General features: G+C 33.7%; 2 protein-coding genes across 2 annotated transcripts; both read right to left on the reverse strand.

Annotated features, from left to right (window-relative positions):
* Positions 1 to 8,322: 8,322 nt before the first annotated feature.
* On the reverse strand, positions 8,323 to 11,988 carry LOC106755074 (putative disease resistance RPP13-like protein 1). The gene has a single exon (XM_014637168.2). It carries the CDS (start codon positions 11,884 to 11,886, stop codon positions 8,425 to 8,427), a length of 3,462 nt encoding a protein of 1,153 aa, XP_014492654.1. The 5' UTR covers positions 11,887 to 11,988; the 3' UTR covers positions 8,323 to 8,424.
* A 2,616-nt stretch (positions 11,989 to 14,604) lies between these two features.
* Positions 14,605 to 18,850, reverse strand: LOC106755081 (putative disease resistance protein At3g14460). The gene is made up of 2 exons (XM_022778138.1): positions 17,598 to 18,850; positions 14,605 to 17,423 (listed from the first exon to the last, which is right to left on the reverse strand). Exons 1-2 carry the CDS (start codon positions 18,628 to 18,630, stop codon positions 14,944 to 14,946), a joined length of 3,513 nt encoding a protein of 1,170 aa, XP_022633859.1. The 5' UTR covers positions 18,631 to 18,850; the 3' UTR covers positions 14,605 to 14,943.
* Positions 18,851 to 22,828: the final 3,978 nt, after the last annotated feature.

Genomic DNA, 22,828 nt, shown 5'->3' on the forward strand with positions numbered 1-22,828 from the left:
TCGCTCCTTTAATTTTAAGATTTGACGAATTGTAATATACATATTTTTCACAAATTTTGTTTCTTTTTTTAACTTCTCAAACTTTATCATTAGTAAATTGAATATCTATTGTTATTAGGTGTAATAATATTAATATATAAGTGAACGAAAAGAAAAATAATATTTTGATAACATTTTTTATAATATTTTAATAATATTTATTTGTTTGATTTATGTTGATTTTATGATTATTATTATTAGAATAATTTTAAATTAATTATAAATATTAAAATGTTGTAGAAAAATATTGTTAAAGTATTATTAACGGAATAATGTTAACTACTTTGAGGAGGCGATTAACTAGTTTGAGGAGGAAAATTCCTTTCTGAGAAAACGTGTAAGTGACTAAGGTTGTTCCTTAAAGTGACACGTGGATACCAATATTTAATTAATATGTGAACAGAAATTAATTTAAAAATATAATTGGTTACCTGTCAGTTGCGCACTATCATGATGTCATGTAGGTTATTACACATGTGACTTTGAATGTACGGAATTTTGAAATTGTCCAAATTTTATTTTCATTTTTTTCATATCTTAATAAGATAACGTAAGCAAAGTAGATATAATTAGTAACATGATGAGAAAAAAAAAAGTAAACAAATATAGCACACATGAAAAATTAGTTGTAAAAACTTAGAATTGTACAATTTTAGTTGTAATAGGTTAGAAATTCTTCTAGTCTTTGATTCATGGATGATACCTAAGGACAATATTTAAATATTTATGTATTTTTTTTTTAAAAAAATGTTCTTTTATGGTTAAAGTTTAGAAAAATTGAATTTATAGAGGAAACTTACCAATTTCTATCTTTTTATTTTATTTATTTTATTCCTAATAATTAATTATATTAAATACAAATTCAATGACATAAATAAATTTAAACTCTTTTCCATAATTTGATTTTAAAAACTATTTATTTAGACAACTAAACAAAACACATATTACCTAAAAATCACCTTACCTAACTATTCAAACATTATTTTATGAAGTTAATATAGTATTCAAATAATTTGCCGCAAATTAATAGAGACGTTTACCTAATACGAACATGTGCATAAGTACTTATGATCTTTTCTTTCTAATTTTGGTTACTAACTTACTATGATGAAAAAAAATACGGAAATACTACTTTTGTATTTAACATGTTTTTCATGTTTTCCAAACCTAATAAAGCTATCCAAAACCTGTTCAATTTATTTTTCTGTTGCACCAAAAGTTTTGGCCCTATTTTAGGTTTACATTCAAAGTGGTGAAGATGATGTTAATTAAGTCATAAATAATTTGCAAATGGCAATTTTGCAACCCATGTGCTATGTATGGATATAGCTAACTCTTTGTTGGGTCAAATTTTGGATAAAAAACATGTTTAATATACTCTATTCATTAAATTGTTAATGCCCAAGTACTAGCCTCTCATTTAAAATAAGTGATATAAAAATAAATAAAATAGTTATATTTACAAGAAGGAAAGATGTATCTTTAACAATTTTGTTTAATTTTTTTACAATATTTTATGTGACAGTTTGTGATTGATCCGTTTCAAATATACAAACCAATAAAATAATGACACGTAATCTATTACAAAAAATTATTAAATATTATGGTCCTTAAAAAAATATACATAGATATTCTTTTTCTATACAACAATAAATATATATCTTAATCTCAAACTACTATTATGTTATGTTAGATGTAAGGTAAAAAGAAAGGAAAAGAATGAATGAAGATATAGACTTTATCCTTTTAAAATAACTGCATACACATTTCTGTTTTATAATATAATTATGTTTCTATTTCTTTTTCCTAAAAATATTATTAGAATAATTTTCAAATATTTGGAAGACAATAATGATCAAATTGCTTAAATATGACCATCTTATGGTATTTCTTTTTTTGGGAAATATCTTCTTAAATGATTTAGAAAAGATAACGAAGTTAGTAGAATTAGCAAACAACTTATTGTGGTTTAAAGTATCATTATTTTTTAACATTTTTTTATACTATAATAATATCGTTTTAAATATATAATCTCTTTATGACCTCTTCTGGACTTTGCAAAATGGTCTAGTAGACTCAAGTTAAACAAAATATTCTTTAATCTTTTATAACTATATTTTTTTATCATGTTTTTCAATATTTTATCTGGAATATTAAAATAATTTTAAGTAAACAATTCAATAATTAAAAATATGTTTTTTATGAAAAGTATTAAGAGACCTTGAGAATTATTCTCTGATTTCGAGAAAAGATCTTTGAATTTCCCTTGATTGTATCTCCAAGAATTTGAAAACTTTTGGTTCTTTTATAGCCTCTATCTGCGTTCTATCGTAGTATAAATTACAGTTATTGATGATTTCTTTAATTTAATTTTTATTAATTTAATTTTGATTTATTGAGTTGTCCATATTTTTTTTTTATTTTTCTATCTGAAATTAACATTTCAGTATAGATTTTCAAATTACATGTTTCAGAAATGTTTCAAAGCGAAAAGTCTTCAGAATATGATTTCTAGAATGAAAATTTTGAAATAAAACTTTTGTATTTCCAGAATGAGATTTTAGAAACATGTAACATCTCAATTTAGTAATATGAAACTACTAAAATGAACATTATAATAATATAACAAATTATAAATTTATGAAGAATAAAATTATTCATATGAAGGATTAAAAGCACAACCTACACTTCAAACTTCTCATCTAATTTCTTGTTCAGTCAACTGAAAAGATTGTACTCCTAAGCTCATACCATTAAGGTGATAATCGCAAAAGAAAAAACAATACACAGACACACAAACACAGAAGTAAGGGTGAGTTAGATATACAAAATCATATTATTATAATAACACACAACGTACATGTTTAATTCAAGTAAACTAGATCACACATCATAAAATGTTATACTTTAAACTTGACTTGTCCGGACTTAGAATGATTGCTGAGCTATGGCAGGTCATGCACTCGTGGTGGCTTCTATTGCTTTGTAAAGCCATTGTCAACAGGTTTCACCCTACCACATTCACGAGGTTAGTCTGTACCGCACCTTGGAGCATATTGGAAGTCTCGAAGACTAAGACCTCCTGCTACTCCTCACGACATGGATCAATCCTTTCTACGTGAGAAGAAAGACCATTGGAGTTTCAAGATAACCCCCAAGACTAAGCTCCCTGCAAATCATTCTAAACTTACACAGGGCACCACCATGTAACCTTTCCATGAGGATCATGGAATTACGTCCATCAACTATACTTTCACTTTAAAACTTAACTCAAAGACATGAACAACCAAATACCATAATACATGATCATACAATATCATAGATACTTCTACACCATTCTAATAATCAAAATATAGCTCAAGGTTATCAGAAAACAGGGATAAAAAGAATATAAAAACAAGTTTTGGACTAGTCGCTCAGCGCACTAAACTCGCTTTGCGAAAATAGAAATAGTGGGTTTTTCTCACTCACATTTGCTTAGCGCACCAAGTCTGTGCGCTCAGCTAAAGCCCATTCGCTTAGCGCACAAAGTCTGTACGCTCAGCTAAACTGAAAATTCTGATACACAGGATCAGACACTAACCCCTCGCATAACGTCCTAAATCACTATGCGAGAGTCCCAAATAGTGACTTAGACTCTCCAAATACTCGCAAAGCGCACTTATTCACTATTCAAATTAATTGACATTAAACCCAGATCACTACCAGTCGCAAAACGAATCATTAGACAGAGAGCAACCCTCTTTAGTCACTCGCACAATGCACCAACTTGTTGTGCGAATGACTAAAAAAGAGCAAAAACATTCGCTCAGCGAGTCTGCATAATCTGCAGAACGAAAATTCTGCAGAATTATGCAACTCACATACCATTTTCCATTTCTAACCATTTTCCCCAACTTCTAACATCCCTAGATTGTGTTTTATACTTAATTAAACTTATCTAAGTGATTCTAAACCTCCATACTATCAATCTAAAGTGTTTATGACTTAATTCCTACTCTAAAGCACCAAATTTGACAACTTAGGACCCAAATTCAATTCTACCACTTTGCACCTGTTTTTGAGCAGTTTGATGACTCTAACAAGTCACAAATAAAATACCTAGACTACCCCAACAAACCATAAGAGCCCTTGACCTCTAACTCTCAAATTCACTACCTCACTTCCTCTAAAATGACTTAAAACACTACTAAAACACTAAGTTTTCTATCTAATAAATTTTTCAACAGATTTCTCACCCCCAAGTACTTTCAACATGATCAATTACAACAATTAAACTCATCCAATCCAGTTTATGGCATCACAACACAGTTTCACAGAATACACATTCCAGCACATACCACTCAATCTACTAAAACTTAGAAAGTGACTCAAACAGCATACTAGTTCAAAATTCAGCATATTTACATATCATACAACTAATTTAAAGCTAGAACCTAGCTCCCCTTACCTTAAAAACAAACTGCACAGCTCACAAGATCACCTCAACAGTACCTTGCATCGCAAGGAAACTCAACAGGACCCTACAAACCACCAATTGGTGATCAAGAATAACTCTCAGAACTAGAACGAAACAGAGAATTGAAAAAGAACGCCACAAGACGCATGCAACCAGCAAAAATTGCATGGTCTAGGTTCAAGAACAACGGAGAAAAAGGGAAGAACAACTTACTTGCTAGAATTTAGAGATTGATTGGTCAGTTGTGTAGCACTCTACGCCGTGAATGTCTGGACACCTCCTGATTGTCAATCCGACAACTCAGTAGAGAGAAAACTTAGAAAAAATACAGAGAAAAAATAGAAAACAAAAGTTTATAAGAGATGAAATGTTTTAAATAATGAACCGAACTTTAAAATCTTTTATTCATATTATAAAATTATTTTAAAATAATTTACTCGTCTCGTTATTTTAATAGATTTACTTTAATATTCTATTTTCCATATTTTTACCTACATTATAGAACAAGTTTTTCATAATAGAATTTTCATAATAAACTTTCCAAAATGTATATAACTAATATTTTATGAATTTTCTAGGATCAGTTTTGTGGTACACATGAATGTATTTCAATAAAAAAGTTTTTAAAAATGATGATTTTTTTTTTTATTTACATCGCATTCTCTCTGTTTAAATGATGGTAACCATAACAACCAGGGGAATAATTTTTGTTTTTTTTACTACAGGAGCACATTTTGTAATGATGGAGTGTGGTGCGTGTTTGTAATAAGTCAAGTCAATTACATCTTTCATAACTGTATTTACTCTTTCCCTCCTGTATAAAACTACGGTCTCTGGTTTTAATAAAATAGTACACATACAGTACATATCCTTCAATTCATTACTCTGTTATTTCTAACAGTGCAGTAAACAAAAGTTTTAAATGAATGGAAAATAATTTAACTTTTTTTTAGCATAGGAGCAGATATATGTTGTGTTCGTACGAAAGGAATTAATTGCTGAGAAAGATTACAGCAAGAAAGATTTTGTGAGATAATATGTGTTCATTTGGAGGGATTAGTGAAGGAGCATATTGTGACACCTGGGCACTGACGAGGGCGGGGAGTGATCGCCGGTACAAGAAGCATGGTGCATGGGGCACGGACAAGGAGCGGCTCCTGGCAGGCTTCGAGTGGAAGGGGCACATGGACGAATCGAACATACACCGGAATGAGAGGGATCTGGAGATTGTATAGGTATGGGACTATACAGTTGAAGGATAGCTTAAAGGAATTGATTTGACTACTCATATCAACAAATGCATTTGCTTTTCGGTAGCCTAACTCATAAGAACTCCATGGTTAAGCGTGCTTAGCCTAGAGTAATTATGGGATGGGTGACCTTCCGGGAAGTTTTCTCGGAAAGTGTGTGAGTGAAGACAAAGCACACTGGAAAGCTTCGTGTTGATGTGTGAGGGCAGTCAACAGTCCTTGTAAGTAGCTTTTCTATACTGTAACCGATGATCCTCTCGATACGTGGAAGTGAATGGCATGCTTGCACTATTTATGCATACGTGGCGACGTAGGCATTGTTCGATGTATGAAAACATTGAAACGTTTTTGCTACACAACAATCTAAATTCCATGGATATAGAGAAATTAAAAAAATGAGCAGAGATTTCAAAGTTAAATAGAGTGAAGGAAGTTTTAGATCTGTATACAAAGGAAAACTTCAAAGTGAGCCAGAAATAGCCATAAAGATGTTGAAAAAATCGAAAGTTGATGGAGAAGAGTTCATTAATAAAGTGACTAGTATTGGAAGAATACATCATGTAAATGTGGTACTTCTTATTGGATATTGTGTTGAAGGAGAAAAGCGTCCTCTGGTTTATAAATACATGACAAATGGTTCATTGGATAAATACATCTTCAAAGAGAAAAGTATCCCTTTAAGTTATGAGAAAACAAATGAAATATCTCTTGGCATAGCTGTTTGGAATTGCTTATCTTCATCAAGGCTTTGATGTTCAAATTCTATATTTGGATATCAAACCTCATAATATTTTTCATGATGATAATTTCATTCCAAAGTTTTTAGATTTGGAACTTGTAAAGTGATAAGTGTTCAATAGAAATGTCCAAAAAGAAAAAAATATCATTAAGATAGACTTTAACCATGACTCTGATACTATGGTAGAAGTAAATTTTAAGCCTAACTCAACCCCACGAAACCAATTTGTAAAATGAGGTGATTTGTAAAATAAGGTTTGCACCTTACTTATATATTATAATTTGGCCTAATCTTTAGTAGACGTGGGACTTTCAACCATTTGTTTTGTTATTCTTGATTTTGGTTAAAAAATGTATGTAGTTACGCTTTGGTGTATATAATTGAAACCAAATAACCATCCTTCAATGAAGAGAGTTGTGGATATGTTGGAAGAAAGAGTGTTCATACATAGTCTTGAAATGCCTCCTAAGCTTGTTTATTATCCCCATGAAACAAGTGGAAATGATCGTGGAGACAACTCAAACCAAACATCTTGGAGTGGCTAGCAAAAATCTTGGCAAAACCACACTAATCATTCATGGCAGAGCAATGCTTGACTGACACAGGTTAATATTTCACATTAAGTATGCAGAGGAATCGCAACAAAATTGCTTAGAGCTAAATGTTTGTCGTCCTTTAGAAAATTTATTTGGAAGGGGAAAAGATTTTTAATTTGAAAGTGGTTGCTATTATATTTGTTATTGCCTAGTATATATAGATCATGGTCAGGTAAACTGAGTTTTATTGGACTTGAGATAAAATCATGGTTATTGTAGCCAAATTTATATATGCATACAAGTCTTTGGTTATGGCAATCTCTGCAGGCAAAAGTTTANAACTCTTGGGTTCAGTTTTACATCATTAACCGAGTTTGCTCCCATTCTTTGCAGCATGAACCATAATTACTCATTTTTCACTGCTTCCATAACCTTCTATCACACACTTGCTGCACCTTTGATCATATTCCTTTTTATAAATTGGCACTTTCCTATATGGAGATTTCGTGTTGATAAAATAGATTACACACATCTCTTCTGATTTGTTTCCCGGAAATGTTCATTTTTCTTGTTCTAATTATCAGTGGTCTTCTCGATGTTGCAGTGCCTAGGGAAATCCGGTTTTAGCAGGTTCTTCACCTTTTATTTCAAATACTGGCTTTCTTCTATATCTCGATAAATTGTGACAACTGGTTTTTCGATGTTTAGGAGAATTGTGGACCTTTATCCTATTGGCATAAATTTTTTGAAATTATTCACTTTATATAATTCTAATATCTTGAAAATAAAGAGTCTATAACCTTCTGCACATTGCAGGCGAATAGTTATAAAATTAAATCAACTAAAGTTCCAGATTCAAGCGAGAGAATCAAGACTCTAAAGGATGGAAACTGTTTTAAAACTCTCAACTGAAACTATAGTCTTAAGATTTATTCTCTCCTATTTTTGAATCAATGATGCCATATTCTTGTTAGTGACAATTTCGTATTTCCACTGTTTCATTCTTCTACTGCACAATTGTTAACATTACAAATTGGTGCTTTCGCTGATTCATGGCCGAGAGAATACGTGCATGAAGGAACTCACTGTCGAGAGTGAATCGTCACGAAGATTTACCAGAAACTATGAACAAAATGGTGGAGGCTTTGAACCTTCAAGATAAGGAAACGAAGAAGCTTATGGAGCCATTAGCTGCTCTTGAGAAAGACCCCGTTACTCGTTTTGAGACACTGGAATAAAATCTGGACTCATTACTTAGATTGGGAGGCACACAGAATAAAGAGATAAAGGCTTAATAATTATAGTGTTAAAAAAAATTATGAAGGTATAATTTGTTACATGACCGGACTACCAAAAAGAGGAAATGTAGTTCATACACCACTATTAAAAGTTTTCGTACCATTAAACAAAATTAACATCATCACTACCATATAGATATATGTTTTGAATGTGAGCAATATTTTTTCTGTCTTCGCCTCCTTCATGGTAACGTTGTTCCAGCAAAGGACAAGCGCGTATGTCAAGAAGTGAAATTGATTTGGGAAGACCTTCCTCTGGTAAGCATTGGAGGTTGGGACAGTTCCAAAGATACAGTGATTCAAGAGATGAGAGTTCTAAGAGACCCTTGTAGTTTAGTTTGTTTAGATTTGGACTATTAGATATTCTTAGTTCAGTGAGAGAGAATGGAAGCAAACCTTCATCAGGAAAACATTCTGCCTCTACTTTTTCAATCCTTAAACTTTCCAGCGAAGAACTGTCTCCGAAAGCTCTTTTCAGTGAGCCAACAAGTCTAAAGCAATTATTGAGTTGGATGTACTTTAGATTTGATGGCAAACCTCCCTCAGGGAACAACTCAAGTCTTGGGCACTCTTTGATTTCCAGATACCGGAGATGATTGTGAACGTGATTCTGTGAAATCATCTGTAGATTAGGAAACCCACTGAGCTTAAGGCTCCTGAGTGTTGGGAAGAAATCTAGTGGAAAGATTCTTAGAGAGACACAGTCATCACTTATTGACTCCAGAGCTGAACAAATGGACAAGATTTCAAGAGATGCTGCCATTGCAACCAATGATGCTGCCATGCCGTGCCCATCCGTTGTGAGCTTTTTCATTGTAGACCGCTCCAACTGCAGCGTTCCACACTCTTCTAGATGTAATTCTACCGCACTCACAATCAAAGCTTCAAGTTGTTTGCAGTTAAAGACATGTAGAGATTCTAAAGCAACGAACTTTGGCAGGTGTCCTTTCAGCTTCGGACAATTTTTTATGGAAAAAAGTTGTAGACATGGAAAAGCACCTGTCACAGCTTGGCATTCCCACTTTTCCCATTGTCTCATATCAGAGAAAGATAACGTTTGAAGGGATTTAAATGAAAAAGAGTTGTTCCCATGAAAATCAGCATCAATATTCACTATCGCATCAAGTCCTTCCATCCTCAAGTCCTTGAGAAATGGCAAAAGTCCAAGCGGAGGTAACCGTGGGCAAGATTCACATCCCTCCAACACTAAGTTCACCAGATTCGGTAATAAATTATCGAGTAACCAATTTGGAAATTGTTTACCAATATAGTTACTTATTGACAACTCTTTCAAGTATTTTGAAGGTTGTAGATTCTCAATTATATCCTCAGCTTTTTCTGAATCAACAGAGGAGTTGTCAATGAAATTCCATTTTAACCGTAGGCCTACAAGGTGTGGTTTGTTCTTCAAATCTACTTCTATTGCATCTGAAGGATTCTCAATCTTCTGCAGATCATCAATTGTTAGACATCCATGAAGATTGAGTTCTCCTAATTGCCGAATATTGATTTCCTTACTTTTCTCAACATGAAATGAACTTATCGATACTTGAGGATTCTTCAGCTTTCCCAAATATGCTACCACATTTTTCACTCCAGCATGTTCTAATTCAAGACAACGTAAATTATCGAGTTGATGTAAACATGACGGAAGCTCCTTTAATCTATAACATTGGTTTAGCTTCAGTATTTGCAATTTGAAGAGTAAACTTATTGATTCAGGTAGTTTTTCTATTTCAGTCCAGGATAAATCTAATGAACGAAGATGCTTAAGATTTCCTATAGATTTAGGCACCTCAGTAAGGTTACGATAATGAGACAATGATATGACACGTATGAACTTAAATTTGGAGAACAAGTCATCTATCGACATCTTGCAATCCCAAACCCAACCCCGTTCTATTGGCGTAAATGTGTGCAACTTTTGAGTATCAATCGAACTCCCAAACCCGTTAAAACCTAATTCAGAGTATGAAAATGAACAATGACGGGTTGTTTTGGGTATACCTTGTGGTTTATCAACTCGTAACCTGATGCATATGTCCTGAGAGACATATTTTGCCAAATCATTTAGAAGGTCATGCATGATAAAATAATTTTCCTCTTCGTTGCTTACTTGTTGAAAGAAAGACCAAGATAACAAATCATTGAAATATTGCTCACCAACTTCTTTAGAACTCTTTTTCTGTAGAGGGCTTTCTAGAAAATTTTCAGCCATCCACAATTGAATTAAGCTCTCCTTGTCAAAGCGATAACGTTTGGGAAATAAGGCGCAAAAAGCAAAACATTTCTTCATATGAGAAGGAAGGTGGAGATAGCTTAATCTTAAAGCAGGAAGTATACCACTTTCATTTTCTGAAAAATCCCATATCTCACTTTTCATAATACTTTTCCATTCATAAAGGGATGATTTATTGTATAATAGACTTCCCATTGTTGTCAAGGCTAAAGGAAGTCCCTTACATTTTTCAACTATCTTCTTACCAATCTCTATGAAGTCTGGATCTGGTTGAGGATTAGCGCCTTGGAATGCTTGTTTGGCGAACAAGTCCCAGCAATAATCTTCTTTTAATACCTGCAGGAGGTGCTTTTCTGATCGCATGGCATCAGCAACCTTCTCACTCCGTGTAGTAACAAGAATTCTACTGCCTTGGCTTCCGAAAACCAGGGGCTTCTGCACATCTTTCCATTTAAATGGGTTTTCGTTCCAGACGTCATCCAAAATGAGAAGAAATTTCTTCCCCGACAATTCTTCTTTCAGTCTTCTCTGAATCAGTTCATGCTCTACACTATAATCTGTTGAACCAGTAATTGTACCAAGAATTACTCTTGATACATTGAGAACATCAAATTCCTCTGGAACACTGACCCAAATTTTAGTATCAAATTTAGCTTCCTCAAGCCTTGGATCATTGAATACATGTTGAGCAAGAGAGGTCTTACCCATCCCACCCATGCCCACAATAGAAAGTATAGATAACTTGTTGAGAGTGTCAGATATGAGCCAGTTAAAGACAAATTCTTTGTCATTATCTCTGCCATAGATGACACTTTCATTGGGCAAAGATGTATATGTTAATTTAGTACCCGATCCTGATCCAACCCCAACACCACCACCCTTTTCCAAACCTAGAATATTGCTTTCGGTTGCAAGATTTTCTAGGTCCTCAATGACTTGATCCATCCTGGATTCAATTTCATTTTCAAAGAAACTGACAAAAGAAGATTTGAGTGAATTCCACACCTTTTCAGTAGCACTCTGAGACTCAGCTTCCTCTTGGCTTTTAGAGAGTTCATAATCTATTTCATCTAATAGATCCTCTGCATCAAACACAGCATCTTTGGCCCTGAGAAGCCAATCTCTGACACGTGGATCTTTGAACTGCTTTTGTTCTGCATCAAAAGCCACAACATCAATGGCAAGGAGCTTCATCTTCAAGTTGCTGAGTTGCTTCTTATGACGTGTTCTTGCACGAAATATGTGGACAAAACGGGAAGCCAAAGTGTCGATAGTCCTCACGAGGAAAGTAGAAACAAGAGCACTGGTAATCGTTTCTGCTGCCATGAACGAAACTGTGAGATTTGAAAGCTTATGCCTTTGACTAGGTACAGTGCAATGGAAATAATATTAATAAGCAATGTCTTTGCATTAAGGTTGGTGAACATCTTCAAGTAATAAGTGTTGAGTAAAAGAGATAAGAGTGATAATGAGATAATATATTTTGCAGATGATGTATTATAACAAACAATACAGCTAATAAAAGAGACTTAAAAATAAGCTAATCAGATGACGAGATTAGTATACGACTTCTGGAACTATCATATTATCCTCGAAATAGTCTATAAGTTACACTTTGAACTGCATCTATTTACTATGAAATTACTATACCAGGAATTTACGCGTCTAACAAGTTCAAACAATTTCCTTTCATATTCTTTGTTACGAAGGAAGTAATACTTACAATCATATGTTAATTTTACGATATTGCACGTAATTTCTTACCACATAAGCTGTACTTAAACAAGTCATCCAGCTATTATCGTATACCCCTCAATACAATATTTGTACTCCATAGTTTCAATGACTCAAAATAATATTTTAACAAAATAACTGCAAATTATTAAGAATCTAAATATAAATTGAAAGTACTGTATTGAATAAAAATAAAAAGGTTAGGCAAGATATAAAAAGAAAAAAAAATTTAAACATTAAATCATTAGGTTTAGTGTTGATACGGTCTCTTATGAACAAGTCATAATTGTTTTAGTTTTTTTCTTGATTGCTAGTGGCTAATAAATAATAATGGTAAATTTCGGTGGCTAACTAATAAACTCAAATAATCTACATTTACGTGTATATTTGAAAACACCATATTGTATAGGACAAAAAGAAATTGACTTTGCATAAAATACAATATAACTGCAAAGTGTGATGCAGCTATATAATAGTACATTAAGCATGAGGCAGGTAGCGGTGCATTATAAATTTTTGAATGATTGCTCTATTTTAAAGTTGCTGAATATAATTTTATTTTTTGATGACCTAGACACTAGTGTAGGGCTTTAGACGTTGGGCTTTTAATGTCAGATCCCAATTCGACATCTTTGTGAGTGATGTTAATGGGACATCGAACTCTATAGGTCAAACGTCTATATAGACGTCGGTTCACCCAGTTCAGACGTTTATATAGACATTAGAATTTGTAGGTCAGACATCTAAAACGTCGCCGTATTTGATTGAGTCTTTCTCTGCTTGAGGTCTCTCGGCTTGATCTTGGCTCATGGTAATTCGAGTTTACAACTTTATATTTTAGTTCAAAAGAATGAATTATCGGTTTTAAAAATGTAGTGGAGGGAATTGAGGGAGTGCAAAATGCAAGAAATTGCTGCCCAAGGACCCAAGCAAAACTGCACCAAAACCCAATGAAAATACATTTTAATCGGTTCAAATGAAAGATAATTTATCAAAGATTAATGTAATCGAAGTAAAATTAATTTTAAACGGTGCAAAAGTGAGAAAACGAACCTAAAAAAATGTAACTCGTGGAGAGAAAACGCAAGGAAAATTATTCTTTTGCATCAAAATTTCAAAGAGTGGTCCTACGTTATTAGTTGATTTTGATGAATTTTTTAGCTATGTGTGTAGCTTTTTAAACGAATAATGATTATATGACATTTTGTACATTTATTTAACATTATTCTTTTTCATTTTAATTCTTTTTTTTAAAAAAAAATATAAAAGTTTATACTTTTATTTATAATTTTATTCTTATATTGTGTATCAAATAATGTAAAAGTATTTGTTTCTAAACTGTACTGATCCAGTAACCGATGATCCTCTCGATAGGTGGAAGTGAATGGCATGCCTGGCGACGTAGGCATTGTTCGATGTATGAAAACATTGAAACGTTTTTGCTAAACAACAATCTAAATTCTATGGATATGGATATAGAGAAATTAAAAAAATGAGCAGAGATTTCAAAGTTAAATAGAGTGAAGGAGGTTTTGGATCCGTATACAAAGGAAAACTTTAAAGTGGGCCAGAAATAGCCATAAAGATGTTGAAAAAAATCGAAAGTTGATGGAGAAGAGTTCATTAATGAAGTGGCAAGTATTGGAAGAATACATCATGTAAACTGAGTTTTATTGGACTTGAGATAAAATCATGGTTATTGTAGCCAAATTTATATATGCATACAAGTCTTTGGTTATGGCAATCTCTGCAGGCAAAAGTTTAAAACTCTTGGGTTCAGTTTTACATCATTAACCGAGTTTGCTCCCATTCTTTGCAGCATGAACCATAATTACTCATTTTTTACTGCTTCCATAACCTTCTATCACACACTTGCTCCACCTTTGATCATATTCCTTTCTATAAATTGGCACTATCCTATATGGAGATTTCGTGTTGATAAAATAAATTACACACATCTCTTCTGATTTGTTTCCCGGAAATGTTCATTTTTCTTGTTCTAATTATCAGTGGCCTTCTTTTGGCTGATGAACCGTCTTTTAAAAAGGCTCCAAGAGGTTCCCCTCTCGATGTTGCAGTGCCTAGGGATTTCCGGTTTTAGCAGGTTCATCACCTTTTATTCCAAATACTGGCTTTCTTCTATATCTCAATAAATTGTGACAACTGGTTTTTCGATGTTTAGGAGAATTGTGGACCTTTATCCTATTGGCATAAATTTTTTGAAATTATTCACTTTATATAATTCTAGTATCTTAAAAATAAAGAGTTTATAACGTTCTGCACAGGCGAATAGTTATAAAATTAAATCAACTAAAGTTCCAGATTCAAGCGAGAGAATCAAGACTCTAAAGGATGGAAACTGTTTTAAAACTCACAACTGAAACTATAGTCTTAAGAATTTTTTTGCTCCTATTTTTGGAATCAATGATGCCATATTCTTGTTAGTGATAGTTTCCTAATGCAATAAAAGTCATTTCATATTACTCAACATATACAGTACTTCAATTAGAAGTAAAAACGTAGAAGGTAAATTCACTCCTGGCTATATTTAAGCTATGTTTGAGGTACAAATTCCCAGATCAGTGTACCCCTGAAAACCCTTTGAGAGTTCCATAAATGATTATTTATAAAATCAACATCAGTTCATATTTATAAAATAGACAGGTTTTGAACATGAGCAATCTTTCCCCAGTCTTGGCCTCCCGGATACTTACAACGCTGTTTGAGCAATGGACAATTGCCTGAAATGGTAAGATATGAAATGGATTTGGGAAGACCCTCATCTGGTAAGCATTGGAGGTTGGGGCAGTTAACTAGAAGCAATTCCTTGAGAGAGGGGAGGTGGCAGAGACCCTTATAGTCCAGTTTTTTAAGATGTTGACAATCATAGATCCCTAGAGAAGTAAGAGAGCGTGGAAGAAAACCTTCATCAGGAAAAGACTCTGCATCCAACTTTCCAATAATAAACAACGTTTCAAGAGAGGGATTGTCGCCAAAAGACCCTTTCAATGAAGCAACAAGTTTGGAGGAGTTAGTGAGATACATCCTTTTTATATTTGATGGCAAACATCCATCAGCGAAGGACTCAAATCTAGGACAATCTCGTATGCTTAGGAATTCAAGACATGGAAGCAGGATATGTACTCGTTCTGGGAATGATTCAAATTGAGGGCAGTCAATGATTGCTAGATCCTGGAGATGATTATGAGCATGTAAAATCGTTTGTAGATTACAACAGCTGAGGAGATAAAGCGATCTGAGTGTTGGGAAGAAGTCTATAGGAAAGGTGGTTAGAGAGTCACAGCTGTCATGAACAGTCAAACTTACAAGGAAATTATATTGCTGACTCATTAAAATACTCATATTGGGGCAAGAATAAACTTTCAAGTCTTCAACAGAATCATGGGATATCATTTTCCCGATCCATCCCACAAACCATGCTTCCAAGTTGTGTACTCGAAAAATGGTGACCTCTTTCCCATTCATTTTCACCATTCCATCGTACCCCAGAAGTTGTTTGCAGTGCCGAATATAAACTGTCTCAAATTGAAGAATTTGCACTGGCAGGCGCTCTTTCAGCTTGGGACAATAATCTATAGCAAGATGGTGAAGACGTGGAAAAGCACCTCTCATGGCTTCACAATCCCATTTCTCCCATCCTTTCATCCGGGAGAATTTCAATGTCTCCAAGGACGGAAACGAACAAGAGCCACTCCCATAAAAGTCAGCATCAATACCTACTACCCCATCAAGCCCTGATATTGTGAGGTCCTTGAGAAATGGCAAATGTCCAAGGGAAGGCAAACATTTGCATTGTTTACATTCGAACAAGCTTAATGAAACCACATTCAATAATGAATAATCTCCAAACCATGTTGGAAATTTTGTACCATCATAGTGGCTGATTGACAACTTCTCCAAGTACTTGGAAGGTTGGAGATTCTGCATGACATTTACATCCCTTTCTTTCAATGCGTCAACTGGGACCTGGTCCCTATTCCATTTTAACATTAGCTCCCGAAGGTGAGTTTTATTTTTCAAATCTGCTGCTTTTGCATCGGAGGGGTTCTCAATATTCTGCAGCTCCCCAATTGATAGCCTTCCATGATGATCGAGTTGTCCTAGTTGTTGAATGCTGAATTCCTTGCTTCCAACATCAAACGAACTCATGAATACTTGAAGATTCTTCAGTTTTTCCAAATGTTCTGGCACCTTTAACAGTTCAGTATCCATAAATTCAAGACGACGCAAATTGGTGAGTTTGTGTAAATTTGATGGCAGTTCTTTCAATAGTGGACAATTGTTGAGCTTCAGTATTTGCAAGTTGTAGAGTGAACATGTTGACTCAGGCAATCTTTCTATGTGAGTGTTGGAGAGGTCTAATGAGCGGAGATGCTTAAGATTGCCTATTGAGTCAGGCACCTTTGTAAGGTTAGAACAGTTAGACACAGACAAGACACGTAAGAACTTAAACTTGGAGAATAAATCATCTATCGACATCTTGCAATGCCAACTCCAATCTGTTGGCATAAATGTGTGTAACCTTTCAACATCATGTATACTTCCAAATCTATCAAAATATTCCACATGATTGGTTGCAAATGTAAAATGACGGGTTGTTTTGGGAATACCTTTTGTTTTGTCAACTCCCAATCTGAAACAGATGTCCTCACAAACATATTTTGCCAAATCATTTAAAAGGTCATGCATGACAAAACATGTTTTATATCTGTTTGATTGTTGAAAGAAAGACCTTGATAGTAGATCATCAAAGTATTGTTCACCTATATCTTCTGGACTTCTGTGATTATGGAATTGTACAAAATTTTCAGCAATCCACAATTGAATCAAGCCATTCTTATCAAACTCATAATCTTTAGGGAATAAAGCACAGTAAGCAAAGCATCTCTTGAGATGGGACGGAAGATGGTTATAGCTCAGTGCTAAAGCAGGGATAAGATCATTATCCTCTAATCCCCATATTTCGCTTTTTAATACATTTTCCCATTCTGATATGGATGATTTATTGTGTAAAAGACTTCCCATTGTTTTCAAGGCTAGTGGAAGTCCTCTGCATTTTTCAACTATCTGTTTACCAATCTCCTTGCAATCTGTATTTGCTTGAGTATCATTTTGAAATGCATGATTTGAAAACAACTGCCAGCAATAGTATAATCATGATGTTAGTATGTTTGATTATGAAGATATGTTATCGTGTGAGGATCATTCTGCAGCAAGTGAGCCAATCTTAAATATGGACACTTCTTCTTTGGATAATACAATGTCTCGGTCTGGTTGCGGATTAGCATTTTGGAATGCATGCTTTGCGAACAAGTCCCAACAATCATCTCCTTTTAATACCTGCAAGAAGTGCTTTTCTGATCGCATGGCAGCAGCAACCTTCTCACTCCGAGTAGTGACAAGAATCCTACTGCCTTGGCCTCCGAAAACAAGGGGTTTTTGCACATCTTCCCATTTAAATGGGTTTTCATTCCAAACGTCATCCAAGATGAGAAGAAATTTCTTCCTCATAAGTTCTTCTTTCAGTCTTTTCTGAATCACTTCTTGTTGTATACTATGATCAGTTGAACCAGTAATTGTACCAAGAATTGCTTTTGATACTTTGAGAACATCAAATTCCTGTGGAACACTAACCCAAGCTTTCATATCAAATTTACCTTCAAGCCTTNGGTCANNGAATACATGTTGAGCAAGAGAGGTCTTACCCAACCCACCCATGCCCACAATAGAAAGTATAGATAGGTTGTTGTGAGTGTCCGATGTGAGCCAGTTAAAGACAAATTTTTTGTCATCATCTCTGCCATAGATAAAGCTTTCATTGGGCAAAGATGTATATGTTAATTTACTACCCGATCCTGATCCAACCCCAACACCACCACTCTTTTCCAAACCTAGAATATTGCTTTCTTTTGCAAGATCTTCTAGGTCCTCAATGACTTGTTCCATCTTAGATTCAATTTCTATTTCAAAGAAACTGACAAAAGAAGAATTCAGGGAATTCCACACCTTGTTAGTAGCACTCTGAGACTGAGCTTCCGCCTGGCTTTTGGAGAGCTCATAATCTATCTCATCCAAGAGATCCTCTGCATCAAACACAACATCTTTGGCCCTAAGAAGCCAATCTCTAACGCGTGGATCTTTGAACTGCTTTTGTTCTGCATCAAGAGCCACAACATCAATGACAAGGAGCTTCATCTTCAAGTTGCTGAGTTGCTTCTTGTGCTTTCTTTGATGAAATATGTGAACAAGACGGGAAGCCAAAGTGTCGATAGTCCTCTCGAGGAAAGTAGAAACAAGGACACTGGTAGCTGCCATGATAAGAATAGGGAAGAGAGGGGATGAATGAAACTGTGAGATTTGAAGTGAAGCTTATGCCTTTGACTAGGTGCAGTGCAATGGAAATAATATTAATAAGCTATGTCTTTGCATTATGGTTGGTGAACATCTTCAATTAATAAGTGTTGAGTAAAAGAGACAAAAGTAATAATGAGATAATATATTTTGCAGATGATGTATTATAACAATATAGCTAATAAAAGAGACTTAAAAATAAGCTTATCAGATGACCAGATACAGATTAGTATACGACTTCAAGAACTATCAGACATTATCCTCGAAATAGTCTGTAAGTTACACTTTGAACTGCATTTACTTTACTATGAAATTACTATACCAGGAATTTACACGTCTAACAAGTTCAAACAATTTCCTTTCATATCGATTTTCATATCCTGAAAATCTCTTTGTTACGACGGAACTAATACTTACATTCATATGTTAATTTTACCATATTGCACATAATTTCTTATCACATAAACTGCACTTAAACAAGTCATCCATGAGCTCTTTCAACCATATAGCCACCTCAATACAATGTATTCCATAGTTCCAATGACTCAGAATGATATTCTAACAAAATAAGTACAAATTATTAAGAATCTAAATATAAATTGAAAGTACTGCATTGAATAAAAATAAAAAGCTTAGGGAAGATATGAAAAAAAAAATATTTATAAAACATTAAATCTTTAGGTTTAGTGTTGATACGGTCTCTTATGAACAAGTCATAACTGTTTTTTTTTTTCTTGATTGCTAGTGGCTAATAAATAATAATGGTCAATTTCGGTGGCTAACTGATCAATAAATAAACTCAAATAATCTAACATTTACGTGTATATTTGAAAACACCACATTGTATAGGACAAAAAGAAATTGACTTTGCAGTAAAATATAATATAACTGCAAAGTGTGATGCATATAATAGTAGATTAAGCATGAGGCAGGTAGCGGTGATTATAAATTTTTGAATGCTCTATTTTAAAGTTGCTGAGTATAATTTTATTTTTTGATGACCTATTAGACCAATAATAATGGTCAATTTCAATGACATACGAATAAATAAATAAATCTAAATATGAATGTTTGAAAACTATAATACTAGACAAAGACATAGTCACAATGTAATACAAATATCAATTAATAATCTCACATTAAATTAAAACGAAAAAACTGAATGATATATGAGAAAAAATATTTTTTATTAAGTAGAACAGATTAACGCGTCTCTTACCCGTCTCGTACCCTATATATTTGGGCTTCATCAGGGTTTCATTTCACGGATTAGAAGCCATCAACTAATTACTTGCCAAGCAAAATATTTTTTTAAAAAATCCTTGATATTTCTTACAAAAATATTTCATAATAAAAGTATTCCATCGATATTTTTTGAATAATTTTTTTCAGGAAATTTTATGGGTAATAAATGTTTTCTTTTTAACTATAAAAATTAACTTGTCTCTTACCCATGTCATACCCTAGATTTGGGCTTCACGAGGATTTCATTTCACATATTAGAAGCCATCAACTAATTAATAGCCATGCAAAATATTTTTCAGTTCCCAATAAATTCAAAATGAACAAAGTGATAAAAATTTATGAGTAGTAAGTTTTTCAAACATTATTACATCATTTTTCCCTGTATAAAGTGATAAAAATTTATGAGTACATATTTAATTCTACGAACCATTAACAAATGCTATCAACTAAAGTCACCCCTTTTTAATTTTTTTCTTTTTTATTTTAAACCACCAATTATACGTTGATTTCTACAGGAACTTCGACATATTATTTGTCAGTCAGAAATCAAAGAGTTACCCTTTTTAATTTTTTTTTCTTTTTTCTTTTAAACCATCAATTGAACATCAAAGCTTCATGTGGCTTCAACGTGATGGACAATGGAGTGGTTGAGTGCATTAATTGAGTGTTGTTATCGACAAAGTTTTTCACGTCAATTCCTAGGAGACTTCAACGTCAATTTGTTCATATCAGAATCCTAACAGATTTATTTCTTTTTCACATAATTATGTTTGAACGTCGAGTTCGACTGGGCTTGGACATTCATACTAGATGGCAGTTAGTAGGCATAATTCAGTTAGTTTTGCACGCCCATGTCTTGACCAATTTGACGTCATTCATTCATCTATAAATATAGCTTGCACTTCAAGTTAGTCCTTGCCTTTTGTTTGCCTATTGAACATATTAGGATTCATGTTTTCTATATCCTTTGCATTTTTCTTTCCTTAGATTTTGAAGCATTTTTGTTTTTTAAATTACAATTAGCTGACTTGAATTTCAAAGCGGTACATTCAACTTCAGTTTATATGAAGGTGTCCTTTGATATTCAAGTCACCAAAATGTTTTTTATAGTACAAAAATGGTTAAGACATCTTACTGAAAAAAGAAGTATGGTTCACAATATGTTGTTGAAACAATTTTAAGAACTAAAGTAAATATACAAAAAAGTTGTTCAAATTCATCGTTACCAATGTATGATTCATTAACTGATATCTTATGGTGTAAACAACTTAAATCTTGTTATGACGTCGAATATTGACTGCATTTGATGCAAAGACCTAGATTTTATTATTTTTTTAAGTTAATTGACAGTGAATGTTTAAGGTAACCGACATCCTATATCATAGAGGATTTCTTAAAAGAAATCCCCTTTCACAAAACATAGCGTCAAAAATGAATACCAAACAAGAAACGCAGGAAGTAAATAAACACCAAACAAGAAATGTCCTATATCATAGAGGATTTCTAAAAGAAATCCCCTTTTATAAAACATAGCATAAAAAATGAACATGAAACAAGAAACATGGGAAATAATAAACACCAAACAAGAAACATTATATATCATAGAGGATCTCTAGAAGAAATCCCCTTTCCCAAAACATAGCGTAAAAAATGAACACCAAACAAGAAACACATGAAGTAAATAAAAAGAAAAACAGCAAAACAATGGAGAATGTTTTTGAAATTCATAAGTGTTAACGTTTTCCTCTGGTTTTCCACCCTGCCTTCATCGTCAACAAAGACTTGTCTTCATTTAGTGGAGGAATTAAGGGAAAACCAGAGGAAAAAGTTAACATGAATTTGTTTAGGGAAGTTATGTAGTGTACGTTTTCATAGGTTTCCATCCAAAACTGTATTTAAAGAAAATGGACTTGAACTTGGACATCCAATTTGGAAAGCTGCGACGTTAACTGTGCACGGGAAAATGTATTTCGTCAGTCTTGATAAATGCTTTTGATACAAAAATGAACAGATTGATGTCGAAGTTGGACACTGCTCGACGTCTACGTCATGGAAAATGTTTGTTTGACACCAAGATTTGACACAAATTTGACACCGTCCAAGTGTCAAATTGTTATTGGGTGATGTTTTATTTACTGAAACGGTTTTTTTAATAAAGTGGCAGGGGCAGAACTGGAATAATGAGTGTTTGAATATCATTTTGGAATTGGCGGTTTCATTTTCGTTTCGAGAACAGTTTCGAACACTTTCGCCTTCTCTCAACGTCTTCGTTCTTCGTCCACCACCATCTCCATTGCTGCGTTCTCTCTTCGTTCTTCGTCCACCACCATCTCCATTGCTGCGTTCTCTCTTCGTTCTTCGTCCACCACCATCTCCATTGTTGTCTTCTCTCCGTTGCTCCGTTGAGAACACTTGCCGAGAACAGTTTCGAACACCAACGCCTTCTCTCCAACGTCTTCGTTCATCGTCCACCACCACTATAACTATTGCTTCGTTCTCTCCATTTCTCCGTTCCTTTCGTTTTTTCTCAACCAGGGAAAGGCGACCATTGAGAAGGTAAGGGCGTATTTTGGCATTGGGGTTTTTGGTTTGGGTGGTGGTCATGTTTCTTTGGTCATTTGCTGCCATTGTCGCTTTTTGGTGGTTTAGGTTTTTATAAATGATTTCGCTTCTCATTATAATGTGGGTGTTCAGGGGTAAATTTTTTTTTTGTAAACCCTAACCAAGTATTGATATTTGACCTCTTTCAGTTGGAATGGCTTCCTCAATCCCAAATGTAAGATAAAGTTTGTTANTTTTATTTAGTTGGATAATTTGTTGTTAATATTAACAATGTTTTCTTTATGTCTTGTAGTGGAGGGTTCGTACTTCTTTGAATTCATCTTATATTATTGGCATGAATCGTTTGTTGAGAAAA

Source organism: Vigna radiata, unplaced genomic scaffold, assembly GCF_000741045.1.
Source record: "Vigna radiata var. radiata cultivar VC1973A unplaced genomic scaffold, Vradiata_ver6 scaffold_268, whole genome shotgun sequence".
In the NCBI taxonomy this organism is placed as follows: Eukaryota; Viridiplantae; Streptophyta; class Magnoliopsida; order Fabales; family Fabaceae; genus Vigna; species Vigna radiata.